We start from the raw sequence: 19,667 nt of genomic DNA, 5'->3' as shown, positions 1-19,667 counted from the left end.
AGACTGTGCGTGGCATTGAATCTATTTGATAGGTGGCATCTGCATAAGTACAGAGGCATATCGTACATTCACAATGTGCTTTCAGTTGCGCATGCAAATCTTGAAAGAGTTTGAATTGCAATTGATTCATAAGAGATCCCTCCGGAGAACTTGGAACGTTGCTATTCCTTCCCAAAGCAATAGCCGTGATTTTCACTTGGCCATCACATTGTTGCAGCTTCAGAATTTTAATCTTAATGATATTCCTGCAGAGCCTTGCCATGGCATGCTGAGCACGCCATGCTCTGCGGATCTGAATTGTCTTGCCATAAAAGATACATGGTCAAAGGATTCTGTGCAGGCGAGGTCGAAGAAGCTGCAGAACCAGCCCCGTCAGCGCGAAAAGGATGGTCCCCCAGAGTGTATCTAGCACGGCCACCTGCGTGCACATGCACACAGAATCTGTCACACAAAGTCTTTACAAAGCAAGTCTTCCCCAGCACCAATAAAAAAATAAAACTGCCGGCTATCATTGTTGGCTTTGTCACTTGCGGCTGCTCCTCTATGCCACATGAATATTTATTGCTTCTCTTTGCCATGCTGTGAGTGCTCTCATTTTGGACACCAGAGGCAGAGAACTGGGCACAGCGCATGTGCATTGCTGTATATATCCGGTACTCCCTTACAAATGTTCTCACCTTGATGGTCCATCCGTGGTACATGTAGGTGGAAGTGAAGTCAAAGATGCCATATATGGCAAAGCCCAGGCGCATGGATTCTGCCCAATTGTACGCCAGGAAAGTAGCTGCGTAGCCCATTATCAAGTAGGCTATGAGGCCAATAGGCCGTCCCGCGGCATCACTCCCTTGGACTGCCTGCAGATAACATGAACCCATGCCATCCTCAATGAATGCCCCTAGCTTCCCCAGAGCACCCGCTGCACCCTGAAGACAAAGAGGGGAAAAAACAGGTGTGTCCCAAGAGAAGAAGAGAAGCTTCTCAAGAGATAGAATCATGGAAACACTGAAAGCTGCTAACAGCACATAACCAGACGCTAATAAAGCAGAAGAACACACTGGGCCGGAAAAACAAGTAGAACAGATGATCAGAAGACGTTGCGCACTTCTCACCTGAATGACAGCGAAATAATCCACCCCCAGAGCAGGGGCAATGCCCTTCATCCAGACGATGTCAAGGACCAAAAGGGTCACCAGGGATGCCACGTAGACCGCGAGTGTCCTGACCGCCTTCTTCCACACAGGTTCACGTGCTGCCTGTGGACTGTGACCCCCCAGCGAGGATAGCCCTGTCTCGAGAGTGTCTTCAGGCATCCCTGTAAGAGTGGGACAGTGGACAATCTAAGCTTCTTACGGGACGATCACGGTCTGGATGCAAGATAAATTTTATTTTCTAATCACAGGTGATCCAAGTACGTGAAGACTTGCTCAATACCGTCGCTTCGACCTCCCATGCAGCTGCAGGATGGAACAGGTAGCAGGCTAAACGAGAACCTGACACATTGGAAAACGCATCGTCAGCAATTATCTCAGTACAAACGCCCAAAACAACATTAAAGTATAGGATGATGCAATCACTGGAGAGAAATTGCTTTCGGAAACAGCACCGAAACTAGGCTGAGTACCTGGCAGAACGTGATCCCTGGCAAAGCACCGATCTTCTAAATTGCCCTTCCTTTATCACGACATAAAGGAAGGTCCCAACGAAGACAATCTTGTGGAGTCAATGCACATGTGAATTGTGGGAGTTGGTACGATGACGTACTCCTCACGAAATGCTTCCGTGGCAATTGGCACCTACCATGAACCTGCCTGTGTTTGGCTGAACGTTGTGAGACTTGTTCGGCTGTACGGGAGAGTCAAAGTCAAAGGTTTGTTCAATCAATCCAAACAATTTTCTGGGAATTAAATGGGTCAAGAGGCTCACCGTTGTACGGGTTGCATGGCTCAGTTGCATGGATGATGTGCCTGATTAGGCTCCGGAGCGACTTGCTGCTTCTCGACAGGGCGCGCCTACAGCGCCTGCTCTTTGTGCGCCATATTGTAATTGTAACTGCAAATATCATTGAAATTTGTGCTCTTAACAAATTCTTATCTCTTCCAAGCCTGACAGTGAGCACCTTCACGACTGGATGCCAATTGCATATCTTCGATAGTCAAGGAGACTCAACAACCGGCTCTCACCCTTACGATGCAGACCAACTGCAATGCAATAAATCTACGAACCTCTAGAGGTAAGTATTGGTAGATTCATAGCCTTGTAGTGGTCCGTGGATGTCTCGTTTTCACATTACTGTGTATCTCTAACAGGCTTCACTGTTTGCTTCGATACTGAGCAGGCCTTCACAGGCGCGGGATAGACTCAAAGTTTGCTGTTCGTGGCAGCTATGTCACGACTACTAGGCGGTCACGTTTGCAGGTGTGCAGATCTGGGCCCCCATCGACTTATGGAATAACCATCAGTTGGGGGCAAAGTCTATGCTGGTTGTCCACGAATGCTCCAACGATAGACATTAGGTATTCATACTGTTTCTAAGTTTACATGTTGATGCTCGTGCAGTGCGTGGCGAGCGATGCAGCTGTTCGCTTCACAACTAAGAGAGGGGCAAGTGGCCCATCCTCCCTACCATCATGCACTGCGATATCCTTTAAATTTTAATAAACCCCCTGGGAATTACACGCTGTATTATTGACAGTGTGCAATCGCCCGTTATAAGTGACACTCCCACACTGGGATGGATTATCCACAGTGAGACAGTGCACATTGCAATGCCAGTAAACATCCGCTGATCGTTGTCTTCCAGGTGGCATTTGGAGAGGTGCACAAAATCGTGGGAGGGCATCCTAGCCTAGGCGACTGGGATGTCGATGCAGCCCCGACCATGGAGTGGTCGGATGGGGATGTGTGGAGCGTGGATGTCAGTGTGCCAGCAGGCAGCAGCCTGGAATTCAAGGTGTGTCCAGCTTCTGAGGAACAGCTAAGGATCTATACACCATGTGGATGGTAGGAATGTTAGTATCATTGACAAAATTACATGCTTTTCCTGCCAAAAGGCAGGGTATGTCCTGCTGCAGTTGAAGGCTGCCACAATCCTACCCCTTGTCGGACTCGCCAGACCTGAACAAGACCCAATCGATGGCAAAATATGATCCGAGAAATGTGACCATTGGAGTGATGTGTGGCACAGCACAGCTGATGGCCACCGGAACAATACAAATAAGTGCCCCCAGAGTAGAGAGGTCCCAGACCTACTTTTGGCAGCATTGCTACATTCTGGATCCTAGTCAGCCATTCAATGGAAATCCACGATGATGCATTTGTGCTGTGGGTGTGCAGTGTGTGAAGGTGGGTAATGGGCAAATGGAGTGGGAGGGCGGCGGCAACAGAAACTTCCAGGTCTGCTCAGAATCTGCGCAACACTTCTGTCACCAAAGTGCACACATCCGACATTAATTCTCACTGCATTACCTGGTGTTGGTCACCGTCTTTGTCAACGTTTGTCCTCTCCGTTAAATGCACAGTACAGATGGTTGCTCACAAAATTTAGGGCACTGTAGAAGCAAGATTACCTCATGAGCGCTTGGTGTGGTGTCCAGGTGGAGGGAGGGGAGGTGAAGGTGGGCTTCGAGTGGGGCAATGAGGGCTCGCTGCATGTGGATGCTCACGCGAATGGCGCGTCACCGCCAGAGAGCCGTGCCGACAGCCCGGTGAGTCTCTGAACATACTTTATCTAACCTTCCTTTCTATCCCAACAAGAGTTGGCCAACTTCCTCTTTGCATTGGGCTCGGCACGGTCAGGCCGTCCAGTATCCATACCTACTCTTGAGATCAGTGCTGTGTCACCAACCTTCGGCAATTATTCCTGGGAGGCATGCACCAGTGGCTGCGCAGTATTTGAACCCTTGTGCAATCCTTTTACAAATTTTCTACCGAGATAGCAGCAAGTCAGGTGTTTCTCAAGTGACCATCAGACACCAGTGCTGCAAAACAGGCAAAACAATTACACAATCAGTTACTCTGCCAATGACTAAAATTCCTCCTTTGTAGCAGGCACCAGCTCAGGAGCCCGAGCAGAGCAGCCCTCCAGAGGGAACGCCTGGCAACGGCGCCAGCCCGGGCGACGACAGGCTGCCACATCAGCGGTGGCAGGGGAAGAGCACGCGCTTCATGCGCTCCAACGAGCACGGCGGGGATCGGTCAGGGGTTTGGAACAGGGAGGGGCTCGAAGGCGCTGCGCTGTCCATTGTGGCAGGCGACGAAAAGTCTGGCAGGTACGTGGTCTATACATGATCCTTGTTGTGTTTTGCGCTTTGCTGTGAGAAGGTGCACTTTTTAACAGACTGGCAGGAATTAGGCACTCGAGCATATCTAAGGACTCATTACTTGGTAGCTGGACACAGCTAGGCAAGCATATTACTATCAAGGTGGAAAGTGCGGTGGGAGGACACAGCAAGCAAGCTAGCAGGCCAGCTTTTGCTCTTAGAGCCCAGGTGCAGGATCTTCTTACTGCTTGGACTGGTCCTGATGAATGTGTGGAGTGTGTGCAGCTGGCTGCAGAAGATGCAAGTGGCCAAGAGCGTGCTCATAGATGAGGCGCCCTCACAGCGCCCTGGTCTCGATGAGCTGGCCAACGCCTTCATCTACCTGCAGGCAAGCTCCTAGCACATGCGGCATGCCTAACTCATGTCACAATCCCTGAATCACAATCAAAAGAACATATGTGACAGAAATTGGTGAGTAATGCACTGGCACCAAAAGTCCCCAAGGGGTGTCCTGTCTCTGCAGCTTTTTGCCTGCAAATTCTTGATGCCATTTTGGCAGGACCCTTTCCTGTTGTTATGTCATGCACACCATGCTTCCCTGAGGGTGGAAATAATCTAATCGGCAGCGCAGGGGACCGTAAGTGTGAAATTGCGTGCTGTTCTGAATACCCCTCCGCTGATATCATGCGTGTACGGAGTCAGTCTTCACTGTTTCCCCGCTGCGACCGCAGTTCATATCAACTCTCGTCGTCTGACTTATATGTAGGGTTAACATATTTAGGGTTTAGACATTTTGATGAATACACTGCGCGCAGTTCATTTCGACGGGGGCGATCGAGTGCGTGGAGGGCGGCGGCCACTACCGCCCCAACAAGCACGCTGAGCTGGCACGAGACATCTTCCGCGCTCTGGAGCGGCTGCTCGCCGATCCCTCCTCTGCCCGCGAGCCCAAGCTGCTCGCGCGCAAAACCCACACCAAGTGCGCTGCCACCGTTTGCACCAAAAGTAGGATGTTTGGTTTACCGACACAATCACATGCTGCAGGGACCAACAGAGACGCTGCTGCATATGAGCTAGTCCATTTTTTTTGGTGATGGAGGTTGATCCGTAGGCCAGAAGATGGTAGACTGGTGCATGGTGCCCTGAGTGTGACCAAACTTGCGCAAACTTGGGCAGACGCAGTCCAATCACCACCGGAAAACATATGGGGGGGAATTTATCTAGCTCCTAATGTCAGCTGCCTCCTTTTGAAGAGGTGGGGTTCATGTGACCGGCAGTCTGTGATGGCAGGCAGTGCACGATGTATTGTGTGATTGCAGGCTGCCCTCGTTCAACGCAGAGTTCACAGCCAGCACGCCGCTGACTCGCATTCGTGACATTGCCCACCGCAACGATATCCCCCACGACCTCAAGCAGGAGATCAAGCACACCATCCAGGTGGGTTTATCCCCTGCCTGGTTGCCGCCATTTTCCTAGGTATCGTCCAGCTTCAACAGAACTCAATATCTGAAGGACCTGCCCTGTTTCCTGTCGGATTATTTTCCAAGCGAGCGCTCTAGCCTGCTGGCAGCAGGCGTGCAAACCAGCAGGGGCTTGCCATATTGCCATGCTAAAAGGATGACCGCCAGGGTGCATATATAATATCGGCCATGCTGTCAGTTCTGTGGGGTAACACACAAGAGACGCATTGGTTTTCTGGAAAGCCTGCTGGCAGTGCATCCTATGGTTTGAAGGGCTCACACTGCGCTGCCCTGTCTTAACATTGTGCGGCCCTGCCTGTTAGAGCCCAGGCGCCACCACGTGCCAGCCTTTCATGAGCAAAAAAAAGGTTACCCGGAGAATTTTCAGGGTTGCAGGGATATTTCCAGGGGTTTCAAAACCCTAAACTCAAAACCCAGAGAGAAAGACCCAGGAATCATGACTCCTGTCTGTTCTTCCTCATGCAGAACAAGCTGCACCGTAACGCCGGCCCGGAGGATCTGGTGGCAACCGAAGAAATGCTGGCGCGCATTTCCGCGCCGGACGCCGGGTACTCGGGGGATTTTGTGAATGAGTTTCGGGTGTTCACCGGGGAGCTGCGCGACTTCTTTAACGCCGGCTCGCTCGGGGATCTGCTGAACGCGCTGCGGCCGTCCATGGATGACTCGGGGAACCAGGTGGGACATTTCCCCATGTCTACTGAGTTGTGCAGGCAGGCATTGGTGACAGCCAGGACTGGGTAGGCAGGCCGAGGTCAGCTGCCCTGCATCCTTGAGGTGGTGGTTGCAAGGCGGTGAGAGCTGCTGTTCAAGGGAAAATACAAGGAGGTGGCCATTGTTTAAAGCACACGTGGAGAGCTCAACGCAGTATCTACTAAACTGAGCTACAGTATCTGGGAGTCCTGGAGGGCAACTGATGCAATACTCAAAGGTGGCCGAAGAGCAGTGACTTGTTGGCATACTGAAATGAACTGTTTTGAGACAACTGGACAGCCTCTTCTTCTTGGCGTCCAGAAAAACCTGCCTATTTTGGCACGGACCATGTAGTTGCCTGTTCTGGCGCAACTGAGACAGATGCCTGTTCTAGCCAGGTGCTTGACAGGTTCTTGGAAGCCAAGGGGAAGGTGGACGCGGGCGCAAGTGCAAATGCAGAGGATCAGGAGAACCAGACGATTGATGCGCTGCACGCGCTCACCTCGGTCCGCGCGCTGCTCATCTCCGGCCTGCAGAGCGGTGCGCCGCGGCCCGTACTCTCGCTGTTTGACCATCAGCTCCTTGTCAGCGTGTGGAAGGGTGTTCTTGGAAGCAGAACCTGTGATTTTTGAGAGTAACCTCTGATTAAGCTTGGCGGACTAGGAGGAAAATTAGCTGGTGCGCGTGAAAGGGTCACTCTCCGCAGGCAAAGGAACGGAATCAGTGCCTTGCTTGCCTGATGTATGCATGCACATGTGCGAGCTTCAGGATGACCTCACTTGCAAGAGGTTTTTCCACAGCAAAGTCGGGGTCCCTTTTTGCAGTGGGAGCACTGTAGGGACTATAAGAGCGAGCATGTATACCCTCTAGGGAAGAGTGTACTATAAAGTCCACCATTTCTTATGGGTCAATTGTTTGAAAGAAGAAATGTGCTCCTGCTGCAGGCCCGCGCAACGATGCTTCGGATGACTCGCTGGCGATGCGGCAGCGGTGGCGCCTGGCGGAGATCCGCTGCGAGGACTACGCATTCGTGCTCCTCTCCCGCTTCCTCAACCACCTCGATGCCCGGGTATGTCACTTTAGTCACCTTAGTCACTGTCTCCTGGGAGGTTCTGATCTCCATCTGCTGCCCCTGTGTTGTCACTGGTGGCAGCTGCATCGGCATCTGGGAAGGGGTGCAAAAGATCTCTTCGAGCTGTCACTGCTTGACCTCCAGACTTGCCTGTGCCGGCTGCCTGGGCATGGTCGCTCTGTGGCAACTGCATTGGCATGTGGTTTCAGTCGCAATGCAAATTGTCATAAATGACCATGTTGAGGCAGCTGGGATGGTCAAGGCTCAACACCTGGCTGGAGGCAGTCCACGCAGCCAAGGCATCAGACTATCGCCGTTCATTTGTTCTCCACTGCATTAGCATATGGTTGGCGGAAGACTTTGCATGATTAATTGAGCCTAAATGGCAGGGCTTGACAGCTGCTCGTTCGCATTGCAATCTAAATCATTTTTGGTCATGATACGCTACGTGTACAGGGTTAGCGGTGACGCTAAGTTATACACTGCATGCTACCGTGCAACTCCAAACACCATGCATCAATGGATGGTGCCCCAAGGATGCAGTCTCTCGCAGGGCGGCGCGGAGGGCCTGAGTGAGTCATCTGCTGACAAGGCGTGGTCGCTGCCGCTGGGCGCCGCAGTGTTAGCAGTGCGCCAGCTGGGACTCAGCGGATGGGAGCATGCAGAATGCTTTGCGCTCGAGAACGAGCTCGGCGCCTGGCAGCAGGCCGGCAAGCTGGCTGAGCCCGTCAACGCGCTCAGGTGAGTGGTTCGACTTCTGAAGTGCACTTGCTGATGTAGCATTCAAGCATCTATATTTAGGGTGTAGGGTTTAGCGTTTAGGGTTATGTTTAGGGTTTAGGGCAACCCTGAAAAAGGTGCTTGTCATAGAGAAATCTGCACGACAGCAGGCTTGGCCGGGCCCTTTAGCGCGCTGGGTGCCAGGTACTGTTCATGTGAGTAGTGAATGGTGTGCGTATGGAAATCTGGCGTCTCGTAGCTTCTGCATGGCATTGAATGTACCGTAAACTTCTTCCGCACATTCAAAACTGCCAAGTATTCAATTGACTCAGGCAGAATTCTGCACCAGGATTTCCTAATTTGCCAAAAAGGCAATGGCGTAGATTGGAGGAAAATTGCAGCTCGCTGGGGCGGTTGCTCTGAGTGCGCACTTGCTATGACGTCATTGCAGCAGATCATGAGTCCTCGCAGATAGGCCTGGTGGCTTCAACGGCCACGATTCTTGGCCTGCTTATACGTCTCAAGTGAGAGGCAAATGTCAACCTCTCGCAAACCTGCTAGTCATGCACGGAAAAGGAATACCGTATTGTGGCGGGCACCAATGAACTTTTTCCCCTCTGGTGCAGGCTGAAGGCGAGCCTGGAACGGCTGCAGCGGCTGACGCAGGGCTATGCCGATGCCATGCTGGCCATCTTTCCCGACCGTGCCTCCAAACTAGGCAGCGGCCTTGGCCTAGAACCGGAGCGCGTCACCGTGCGTCTCCATTCTTTCCACCATTATTATTATTATTATTACACCCTTTTCCTGCCAGAAGCAAGGGTGTGTGTGCAGTCAAAATGCAGTAAAGGCTGTCAAAATCCTACCCCTTGATGGACTCGCCAGATGCAAGCCGTGGATCACTTTGATTCATTTCCACCATGGATCACTATAAATCACCTGCCCCGTCCGTAGGAGAGTGTTGTACACATGCAAGCCGGTGCAGCAATGCAGGCAGTAACGCTGGCTTCGGCTATCTTGAAATCTGGGTTTTGATGTAGTTGCAACAGAAATCCTCTGGTTTTTTTTTAAAGGGTTTCAGAATGAGGGTTGAGGGTTTGCTTTCACGTACCCTAAAAAATTGCAAAACCATAAAATTCAAATTTGAACTGGGGCGTGGGATTGGGGCGTGCAGGTGTTTACGGAGGCTGAGATCCGCGCGAGTGTGGTGTTCCAGCTGAGCAAGCTGGTGACGCTGCTGCTGAAGGCCGCCCGCATCAACACCGGCGCCGGTGCATGGGACGCCCTCGTCGCAGGTCTGACCTGCCTGATTGCAACTGCATTGTAGGTTGCTGTTATGGTATTATTATTATTATTATTACACGCTTCTCCTGCCAAAAGCAAGGTGCGTCTGCAGACAAGCTGCAGTAAAGGCTGCCAAAATCCTACCCCTTGATACACTCGCCAGATCCAAGCAAGACCCAATCAAATTTGGGCACTGTGGTCAGTATTTATATCGCTACCCGCCAGTCGGGGCTGTTATGGTATTGGCATGTGATATTCTGGAATTTGCATCACTTCGTGGCGGCAAAATACTGAATCTGCAAGTCTTCTGGAAAGGTACAGCGCAGGGTGATTGCCAGGCTTCTAGGCCAAGTGTGTTCTCGTTGACTTTCACACGCCGATTTCTCTTCAGGCTTCAGGCATGCTGTGTCAATGACTTGACGCTGCACATGGGCTCACTGTTGAGGCTTCAGGGTTGAGGGGTTTTAAGCGAAACAACAGATATTCTCCCGGCAAAAGCACCTTATATCAAGAATTGAATGACGCCTTTTCTGCCGTGCAGGTGAGGTGGTGGGTCGGCTGTTGGAGGTGGAGAGGCTGGAGCCCGGCGCGATTCCCGAGGGAACCGATGACCCTGTAGTGCTGCTGGTGCGCTCGGCCAGCGGCGATGAGGAAGTCGGCGCGGCAGGCGCGAATCTCAAGGGCGTCATCCTACGCCAGTCGCTGCCGCACCTCTCCCATCTCGGTGCGCCTTTTTATTGTGACTCCGCAGTGCCATCCTGCCAGAGTCAATTCTTAATCCCAGGCATGATTTAGGCAGTCTCAGTCCTTCTGAGGAGGGCCTCAAAAGGAAGACGTGCTTGTTGCATGCCGACGCGCAAATTTCACGGGGCGTCATTCTACGCCAGTCTCTGGCACACCTATCGCACCTCGGTGCGCCGCGCTTGTGTTGTATATATTTAGGGTTTTAGGGTTTAAATTTAGGGTTTAGGGTTTATCTCTATATACGACGCGCTTCTGTAGTCACAAGCGTTCTCATACACTGAGGGACAAGGATGAGTGAAATGCCACTGCGGCTACCTGCAGTGCAACCCTTGTTTCAGGTTCAAAGTCAGGGTCATATGCGAATTGGGTCGGCTGTGCTGTCAGATCTCCATGTTGTCACACCAAACTTGCCCGGTCCCTGGTTTACTCAGAGCTGCAGAAGCACAATTTCATGTGCTAGGGACGTGATTTATCATTCGGTGGAAATAGACCGTGCTTAGGGGACTACTCCAGGGAGGAGCATGCTTCAGTATTATGATCACAAACTGTGACAATTTCTGACCCTTGCCAGCCAAGTCAGCTAAAGCAGTTCAAATAATAAGGGTATGCTGCATACAGGTGTAAGGGCGAGGCAGGAGAAGGTGCCCTTTGCCACGTGCGAGGATGAGGGAACCGTGGATGCTGAGGTCAAGCCTCTGCTGGGTGAGTCCCTGCATCGTTGTAGGACTTCCCAAGATGGTCCAGCACCATCAAGCGCCGCTTGCTGTGCATTTTATATGCATCTCTATTTAGTAAAGGTTGCTGTCGTCGTCAAAGTCTAGAAATGTTGAATCGTTTTCCGTTGCAGTGTCCGGCGAACAGGTTTGAAATCCCGGCTAATGGGGTCCCTTCAATGGGGCCGTTCGCAAACCAACTCCAGTTCGCATCTAGTAATGTTTTGAGGAAGGTGCCATTTCGCTGACCGGCAAGCCTGTGAAGCCCCACTTCTTGTTATCCTTGATGACGACCCATGCAGGAAGCGGCGCACTGATTAGGCGTCTGCGCATGCTGCAGGCTCGACGGTGCGGCTCTCTGTCAGCACGGAGGGCGTCACAATAAAGGCCGAGGAAGCCGGAGCAGCCGCCCCGGAAGCTGCCGCGGAAGCTTCCGGACAGCCGCCGACGACGGCGTCCACAAACGGCGCAGGTCCCGAAGAGGAGGGCGGCATTCGAAATTCGATAAAGTCGCTGTCCGGGAAGCTGGCGGGAGGGGACGCCAGCAACGGCGCTGCCAAGACTGCGCCGGCCGCCATCGAAAAGGTGATAGCTTATTGTTGCAGACGTTTGTTTGCCTCGCGATGAGTTCAAGAGTGACCATGCACATATAGCGTACGGCTGCATGTCTGAATGATCCCATGCATCTGAACCGGAGTGTACTTGCGTGCAAGGCCTGCATGCCTTGTCTGGGTTTCTTTCTGGGACCCTTTCTGGGGAATTATAACTATTACTATAATATTTTTTGTTTTTACACGCTTATTCCAGCCCTCGAGCTAGGTGCGTTGCAGCAACCTCTCAAAAACCTCCCGTCCAGCCTTCTGTGTCTTGGCATTTTCTCCATTAAAGGCATGTCAATCATTTTTGGGGAATAGTTGTGGTGATTTTCTTTGCCTGATACGTGGCATTCTCACAGAAGGTGCACTGTCCCCTGTATAAAGCATGCAGAAAATTTGCAAGAATCTGTTCTGACCAGAAGTGCACATGCTACGCGCTTCTAAATTCCTGGGTATTTACTCTGTTCTTAATCAATGCACCAGGTGAGCAAGGCCACGGTGGTGCCCTTGGAAAAGGCGACGGCTGCCAGCTGCGGTGCAAAGGCGTCGGCATGCGCACAGCTGGCACTCGCAGCCTCCAAGGCCGGCTTCAGCACACCCGCTGGAGTCTGCCTCCCCTTCGGCAGCATGGAGGCCGCCATCAAGGTGTGCAGCTTTGTCAGTTCTGAATGCATGAGGAGTCTGTGCATTGCTACTGAGCAATGAACCATACAGAGTCGCTCATTCAGGCAAGAACGACAGCTAAAAGCAAGCTGTGTATCTCACATGAATCGGACAATCATTTGTCATGACATCAAGGGCTGAAACGTAGCCTGCGTCAAAGAAGTTTTGAACCTGCCTGATGTTAGAGCAGATGTGTACAAGTGAGTTATGTATTTGCGGATGAGATGGCTTTTCAATCATGTTGCATTTCTGCTGGTCTCACAGGAGGCGGGCAAGTCGGCGGACTTTCAAGCCTTGCTGAAGGAGGCGGAGACTGCCAAGCTGGATGGCGGGGCGCTGGACACAGTCTGCTCCAAGCTGCAGGCGCTGGTGGAGGGCCTTGAGGTTCCTGCAGCCGTCCTCAAGGAAGCATGTGCGCCGCTCTTGCCTCTCTCTGCCAAACACTTCAAAACAATAGAACAGAATCAGCGAAAGGTCAGCATTGGGTTGTTCAGCTTGGCGTCCCAAGCTTTTAAAGCGGGGACATTAGCACAAGGCGGCTTTTGACAGAGCCTCCCTGCAAATATGCCTTCCATCCACACTGAAATATATGCGAACTCCTGTTTGTCAGTAGCAAAAGGACCTGCCACTGGGCCTTAGTGGCCCTGAGCCTTGGTGGCGCTTGTGCCTGAGTTGGCAGTGTGTCTACTTTGGAAACATGTGTAATTTGGGTCGCACCAATATATTTTCCAGCCTTTTGGAGTGTCTGTGAAGGTCAGGTAGAGCAAAGCAGGAATCTTACATCAATCAAATTCCTTCCAAGGTTTTATGAAGGTAGGACCGCGCTGAAAGTAGTCATTAGTAATGAGTCACTGCTTGAGATTCCGTATTGCTGCACTGCAGGCGGCGCATTTTCTGACGGCGCAACGCTGATCGCGCGTTCGACCGCCAACGTGGAGGATCTGGCCGGCATGTCAGGCGCAGGGCTCTACGAGTCACTCGCAGGCATCCCCGCGGCCGACCCTGAAGCGCTCGGAACGGCGGTGAAGGGCGTCTGGGCGTCTCTGTATGCGCGCCGCGCCGTGCTCAGCCGCCGCGCCGCAGGTGGGCGATGTGAATGGTTCTTTTTGATTGTAACTTAAGGGGGTTGCATTGGTATTAGAGGTGGAAAATAGGTTCTTAGTGGGACATGAGCCGGTGATGACAAATTCCGGCAGTGCGGCATGCTTCTCTATCTTTTCGTACCTTGGCAGTTTCTTGGTCTCTGGGTGTAGGTTTTGGGAAGTGTGGACACACTTTAAACTTGCATATGCTGCGTCTGGGGAGTTTTGCTGCCACGATTGCAGAAAAGCTGTTGAGTAGCCTCCAGCCGAAGTACCTAGACTTATTTGCCAATGTTAAATGCATAAAAGAGTTGCTGAGGGTTGCATGCTGCATTTGTGTGCGCGCAGGTGTGGCGCAGGCGGACGCAGCGATGGCGATCCTGATCCAGGAGCAGCTGGCGAGCGAGTACAGCTTCGTGCTGCACACGCGCAGCCCAGTCGAGCAGGATCCCAACCTGCTGTACGCTGAGCTGGCCGCGGGCTTGGGGGAGACTCTGGCCTCCGGCACTCGCGGCTCTCCCTGGCGCCTGGCTGTGAACAAGCAGACTGGTGCGCTCCTTGTGTGTGCAGCTTCATAGACATCATGATCTACAAGATCAAGTGTTGTTTTCCAAAGAGTCATGGTCAAGACATGTATGATAGCAGAGCCTTCTGACTGCTTCGGGCTGCTTAGTTTCTAGGACTCCTTTAAGACAGCAAAGCTGGCAAGATTTACCCAGGGAATTACAATGAGTGCAAGTGATGGTATTTTGCGATGCAGATGCGCAACAGTCAATTTGAGACACCTTGTCATGTGCGTTGCAAATACAGTAGGAAATAAAATGTATGCAGTACTTGACACTTCAGAATGCTGCACAGGGGAGGTGAAGACGCTGGCCTTTGCAAACTTCAGCTCAGCGCTGACAGCAGGCGCGCCTAAAAAGGTGCTGGTGGCGGCCGGAGGAGGTTCGCCATCGCAGACGAGCCACTCTGCCAGCGCATCAGGCTACAAGCCAGTCATCCTCGACTACGGCAAACAGGTGCGCTGATCATCTCATTGCTTCGCCATCTCTCTTCTTGAAGAGGTTGGCTGGAGCATTTTGGTGGACTATTCTGGATTTATCGCACGCAGAAAGAGCACAACCTACAGCAGATGGCCCGTGCATGCTGCCTGATGCGTGCTTATTTTATGTGCACTGTGGGAAGGCATCTCTGCGCAATGCAGAGACTTGCAGCTCTCCTGTTTGCCGCAGGGAATGCTTGGTGTTTGCTGTGAAAGACTCGGTTTCTCTGGCCCATGGGATTGTGCCTATGAGCCTGTGTGATTATCAGCCTTACAAGGGCTTGTTCAGCCTGATATGAGGAATGTGGCCTGATAGAAGCACCCACTGGGCTGATACAGAGCTCAGATTGTGTGTATTGCCAGCTCATTATCGCTTTTACTGGTGCAGGCGCTCTCCACCAGCGAGGAGAAGAGGGCCGAGGTTGGGGAGCAGCTGGCAAAGGTGGGCAAGGCGCTGGAGGAGGCTTTTGGGGGACCACAGGATGTGGAGGGGGCTCTGATTGGCACCGAGGTCTATATTGTGCAGACTCGACCCCAGCCTTAGGAGTGAACTTGCAAATGCAGCTTCACTGCACGTGAGAAATTTTACATCCAAATTTAATAACCCAAAGCACGGGGTGCAAAAGCAATGGAATGTTGCCTTGCATTGACATGGCAGCAGCCAAGTGCTGTTTGGATGGACAAGAGCAGGGCAGCAGGCTGATAGTCTCCATGCAACCTCTATACAGGGTCCCAGTCATTTGCCAGAGAACTGTGCTGATCGTGTAGCACTGGACGGCAAGGGCTCTAGTAGTCCCTGGCACTCTTCCATTTGTCTGCAAGGAAACGGGCGGATGCCTTCTTGGTGCGCTTCTGCGTCTCAAAATCGACGTGCACCACACCAAACTTCTTGCTGTAACCGTCTTGCCACTCAAAGTTATCTGTGAGAGCCCAGGCATCATAGCTCCTGATGGGTACCTAACAGGCATGCAAAGATTGTTAGAAACAGCGTTGTCAGCATAAGAAGCATTACATTTTCAGGCCGGAGCGCTCCTTGTCATCAATGCAAGGTGATCCAATGTACCACCTTTTTCACGTCAGCCATAAGAATGAGCTCTGGTCAAAATGTCAAGCGCATGCTTCATCATGGAGATTGGGCACACACCTTGTCGTAGATAACTGCAGCAATGGCATGATCGATGTAATCGCGGAAATATTCGACGCGCTTGGTGTCATTGAGGATGTCATCCATTTTCATAGTCTCTTCCCCTTTAACGTTGAATCCGTTTTCCGTGACGCTGATAAATTCGGGTTTGTACCTGCGAATGCACTATGTATATTTCGTGCATGCATGACTGGAGTTGAAAGTGAGCAAATATGTGCTATTCATGAGGTTGTAAGGGAAGGCATCAGCGGGGAAACTTACCGGTCGTAGACGTAGTTCAGTACCATGCGGAACCCAAAGGGAGCTGAAAAGAGCCAACCTGTAGATCAAAATTTAGGCGACCAAATGGGTCTCCAATCATGCTGGCATGAACTAAGATTTAAAATCAAATTGGCAGGTTTGGGGTTTGACACCCCATTTGAGATTCACCTGAGGCGCCTTGCTCGCCGATTACAAAGCCTTCTTTGTTGATGTGATCTTCTGGAACAACATAATCACACTTCCCCAAAGGACATGTGGCGTTGGGCGCGAATCGCACATATCTGCAATGCACGTAAAATTGCACATCGCAAGTACGCGTGAGTCATGGCAAATATGTGACGTGAAAGGCAAATTTGAAGATTCAGAACGGTGCGAAGAACAAGGGACGCACGATGACGTATAATGGTTGAGCGCAAAGTAGTCCATAGATCCTCTTAAAGCATCGGCCTGTGTGTAAAATATGTCATAAATGATTTGCTATGGCAAACAATTAGATCTACATCATTGACAAAGGTATTGTCAGATGCCAAGTTTGGTGCCGGATTCTAGACAAACATACCAGCTCCGGGGAGATTGCGGGCAGATAAGGGAGCCGTGCCCTTACGGAGTCTGGAAACTGGCCAAAGTAAATTGGGTCCGCAAACACTCCGAGCTCAAAGTCTGTCTTTCTTTGTGCGGCAGCCTGCGCATGCAAACAACAACTAAAGTGAGAATATAAATATACGCTTTGTCATCTGAAATTGTTCGTCCACCGCTACATGCATCCAATTGTTGCACCGATCTGAAATGCAAAGTTTTATACTGTCCTTACTCTTGTTCCCCCAGATCCTGACACAATTGCTGACGCATTTGCAAATTCAGACTCGTGCCATACATTCATGGTTTGCATGTTTTTTCTAAGTTTTGATTTCATGTGGAAAAGCATGGGCAATCATACTACCTTGTCCAAGTCGCTCGTCGAATCATAGGGCAATGACGTCTCGACGTTCAAATTCATTGCAATCAAGCCACCGGGAACTAGCTTGCGGAACTCTTCCACCGCCGCCGCATGCGCCTTCAAGACGTTCATGGTGCACAAGGCGGTTTGTTCCTACGGAAGAAATAGTACTATGATCAATCTCGTTTTCCGCGTCAATATTTATTGCGGTGCATTTTTATTTCATAAAAATAAGCTCTTATAACTCAAATTCCACGATAACTTGCCAAGTTGTCTCGCATTAAACTCCCAGGGTTTGATGAAGGTGGGATGTATATGAACCTACCATGTCGTTGATACCGGGAGCGTGGTATCCGGTCCCGTACCCCTCCCAGCAGAAAGTCTTCGGTTCATTGATGGTGGTCCAGTATGTGACTTTGTCACCAAACGCCTTGAACAATGTTGCCGAATAGTTTGCAAAGATGGGCACAATTGCCTCGCTGATCCATCCGCCAAAGCGATCTTGGAGAGCCTATGCATGCAAATACTCTGAGCGTGAAGTAAAAGGCAACTCCAGCGCACGCTCTAATCTAATTGCGCGGAAGAATTATTGCGCACGTGCAACAGTAAGGGTAATAACATATTAAGCGAGACACATTAGGGGTAATGACATATTAAGTGAGACACATTAGGGGTGATGGCATATTAAGTGAGACACGTAATCACCCCTAGAAAATACAAAATATATATAGTACTAGGATGGACAACAAGTAGAAGCCATCTCTCGGTGTAAGTTTGTACATGAGAGTGCCAGCTTCACTCTGATCTTATTGAACTCGAATTGCACGTTTTTCACAAAGGAGGTATGATGTGCATCTCTCCAAGTGAATACCTGAGGCAGGTCCCAGTGATAGCAAGTCAAGACCGGCTCAAGTCCAATGGCAAGCGAGAAGTCAATGACTTCCATATAGTGGTTTAGACCCGCTTGAATGACGGCACCATCGCCGTTTGCAAAAATGCGCGTCCATGAGATTGACATTCTCATCTCTGTAGCCCCAAGCTCCTTAGCCAAGATCAAATCCTCTTTGTGCCGGTGATAAAAATCAGTAGAAATGTTGCCTGCAAGCAGGGACACAGCGCATGTTAGGTCTGCCTCAGCTGGATGGATTCCAGCTGAAATGTAATGTCATATGGTGGGAAGTACGCAGGAGTTCTGTTCATTGAAGTGCAGTCCAAACAAATTAATGACATTTGTGCTTTACCAGTCGCGTTCTTGTGAACTGATTTCTTGGCAGGGGTTGCGCCTGGGTTGTTGCTGAAAAAATCCCAGATACTCTCGCCTTTGCCGTCCTCTCTGAATGCACCTTCGAACTGCATTTTGCAAGCACCATTTCAGAATTCAGAAAATGGGCTGGCCCTGACATGGTGGAAAAGGTGCCAAGATAGGCCGTGCTGGAAGGCTGTCATAGAATTGCTGCTGCGACGCACCTAAGCCAACTGTGGCTTGGGTTGGCGTGTAAGAACAATAATAATAATTTCAGAATTCCACGTCTTGACACTGTATCTATGCCTTTAGAACAGCATGCGCAGGGTTCGATACGGGACCTATAGAATGTCAGGCCAACCGCTATGTAGGGCAAGGGTGAGCGGGGGCAAACCAGTGGCTGTCGTGGTATTGGCTAACACTGCAGGGCATCCCTGGTATGCGTCGAATTTCAACGGGGTAGTAAACTGGTGTCTTCTAGAATCTGCATAAAAATTACTGACTTAGGTACTCAAATGACTAGATTGGGGTGCCCCTTAGTCACAGTCTAGTGGCATCAGGTTCAGTCCTGACGCCAACATGCCAGATTCCCTGGTTCTTTCAAAGCTTTTGAAATCCTGCCCTCATCCCTGAGAATAGATGCCAATCCCCTTGGGGCCCCTGAGGGGCTGCCAACACCCGAGCCTGAAAATTTGAGGTTTTGAAAGTAGGTTGACGAAGAGCGCTCGATGGAGTTGCAAAAGCAAGAGGCATTGAAAACATCCTTGATGTCACAGATCATGGATGTAATATGACATGCTGCAAGGTCCTAGACCAGCACCACGACTAGCACACGGTGATGCACGTCACAAACAGTCACAGATAACCACCTGTGACATATAACATAGTTTGCCAAGGAATGCTCAGCTCCAGTTGCCAGATGTCTTCTATGTCCAGCACAGGTAGGCAGGTGAGGCTCAGAGGCTCTGCCTAGAGCAGAACCTAAACAGGCAACCTTCTCATCATAGCAGCATGCTTCGTTTAACGTCATTGGTTCTTTCTAGTGTTAAGTTTCATCTTTCAAAAAGTAAACACCCTAGAAATCTACAATCCTGAGGCGGCCTAGATAGGCTCAACAATGCAAGACTAGCGCCAGCACAACGTAATCTGCCCACAATCACTGGACACATAGCTAGAGTGTCCGATCCTTGCACAAAATCCCAGCGCTATAAGGTCAAAAGGATTAACGCTCTGGCAGTTCAGTATGACAGTGTACATCCTTTGAGGAAAAACTTGCCTGGTAAGCTGCTGATGCGAATCCCAGAGCAAAGGGCGGCCGCTTCGGCAGAGGCTGAAGTGCTGGTGCAGCAGCCGCCGGTGGTGGGTAGGGGGGTGGGGGGCTGGGGAGGATTGGAGGAGATGTTGGCGATGGAGACTCCCTAGGGGGTGGAGGTGGCGGGGTTGCCTTGGCAACCTCTACAGCGAGAGAAGCTGCTGCCGGTGCCTGGGCAGAGACAATTCACACTGTCAGTAACTCATCTCCAAGGCTTGCTCAACTTTGCCAATGAGTCAAGTCCCTCGGCCATAGCCTGGGATTGACTGCCAAAACAACATGACACTTTTTGGCTGTGCATTTCGGGTGCTCAATCTTCGGTTGCATGCAGACTGTCTGTGTGTTGAGATAAGTGCATGGTTTACCTGGGCAACCCCAATGGCAGCTGAGGGTACTCCTGCAGCAGGTGCAGGAGCATAGGTGTCGC

The 19,667-nt window shown here is 51.1% G+C and overlaps 3 protein-coding genes across 3 annotated transcripts; 1 reads left to right on the top strand and 2 right to left on the bottom strand.

Annotated features, from left to right (window-relative positions):
- Window positions 1-322: 322 nt before the first annotated feature.
- COCSUDRAFT_62819 (hypothetical protein) lies at window positions 323-1,310 on the bottom strand (the record flags this gene model as incomplete). The annotated part of the gene is made up of 3 exons (XM_005648806.1): window positions 323-418; window positions 678-854; window positions 1,110-1,310. 3 exons carry the CDS (start codon window positions 1,308-1,310, stop codon window positions 323-325), a joined length of 474 nt encoding a protein of 157 aa, XP_005648863.1.
- Window positions 1,311-2,063: 753 nt separating this feature from the next.
- Window positions 2,064-15,542, top strand: COCSUDRAFT_47226 (hypothetical protein). Its single transcript, XM_005648805.1, has 25 exons — window positions 2,064-2,230; window positions 2,336-2,415; window positions 2,557-2,601; window positions 2,801-2,950; window positions 3,334-3,393; window positions 3,594-3,704; window positions 4,048-4,268; window positions 4,545-4,575; window positions 5,075-5,238; window positions 5,579-5,696; window positions 6,206-6,415; window positions 6,829-6,970; window positions 7,375-7,499; window positions 8,056-8,243; window positions 8,849-8,975; window positions 9,394-9,514; window positions 10,045-10,227; window positions 10,866-10,949; window positions 11,301-11,545; window positions 12,040-12,201; window positions 12,484-12,631; window positions 13,102-13,302; window positions 13,650-13,850; window positions 14,160-14,320; window positions 14,732-15,542. The coding sequence occupies exons 1-25, from the start codon at window positions 2,188-2,190 to the stop codon at window positions 14,885-14,887; spliced, it is 3,477 nt and encodes a 1,158-aa protein (XP_005648862.1). The 5' UTR covers window positions 2,064-2,187; the 3' UTR covers window positions 14,888-15,542.
- Window positions 15,543-16,965: 1,423 nt separating this feature from the next.
- On the bottom strand, window positions 16,966-18,041 carry COCSUDRAFT_14634 (glycoside hydrolase; the record flags this gene model as incomplete). The annotated part of the gene is made up of 3 exons (XM_005648804.1): window positions 16,966-17,196; window positions 17,557-17,783; window positions 17,927-18,041. 3 exons carry the CDS (start codon window positions 18,039-18,041, stop codon window positions 16,966-16,968), a joined length of 573 nt encoding a protein of 190 aa, XP_005648861.1.
- Between the last annotated feature and the right edge of the window lie 1,626 nt (window positions 18,042-19,667).

This window comes from Coccomyxa subellipsoidea (assembly GCF_000258705.1).
Source record: "Coccomyxa subellipsoidea C-169, whole genome shotgun sequence".
NCBI classification, from domain to species: Eukaryota; Viridiplantae; Chlorophyta; class Trebouxiophyceae; family Coccomyxaceae; genus Coccomyxa; species Coccomyxa subellipsoidea.
This window is presented reverse-complemented; position numbering and strand designations above follow the sequence as displayed.

Excerpts from the sequence above, each read along its gene's own strand:
- COCSUDRAFT_47226 (XM_005648805.1), top strand. The coding sequence starts at position 2,188 with ATGCAGACCAACTGCAATGCAATAAATCTACGAACCTCTAGAG. Across the intron at positions 12,202-12,483 it reads GCATGGAGGCCGCCATCAAG|GAGGCGGGCAAGTCGGCGGA; the intron begins GTGTGCAGCTTT and ends CTGGTCTCACAG. Across the intron at positions 14,321-14,731 it reads TCCTCGACTACGGCAAACAG|GCGCTCTCCACCAGCGAGGA; the intron begins GTGCGCTGATCA and ends TTACTGGTGCAG.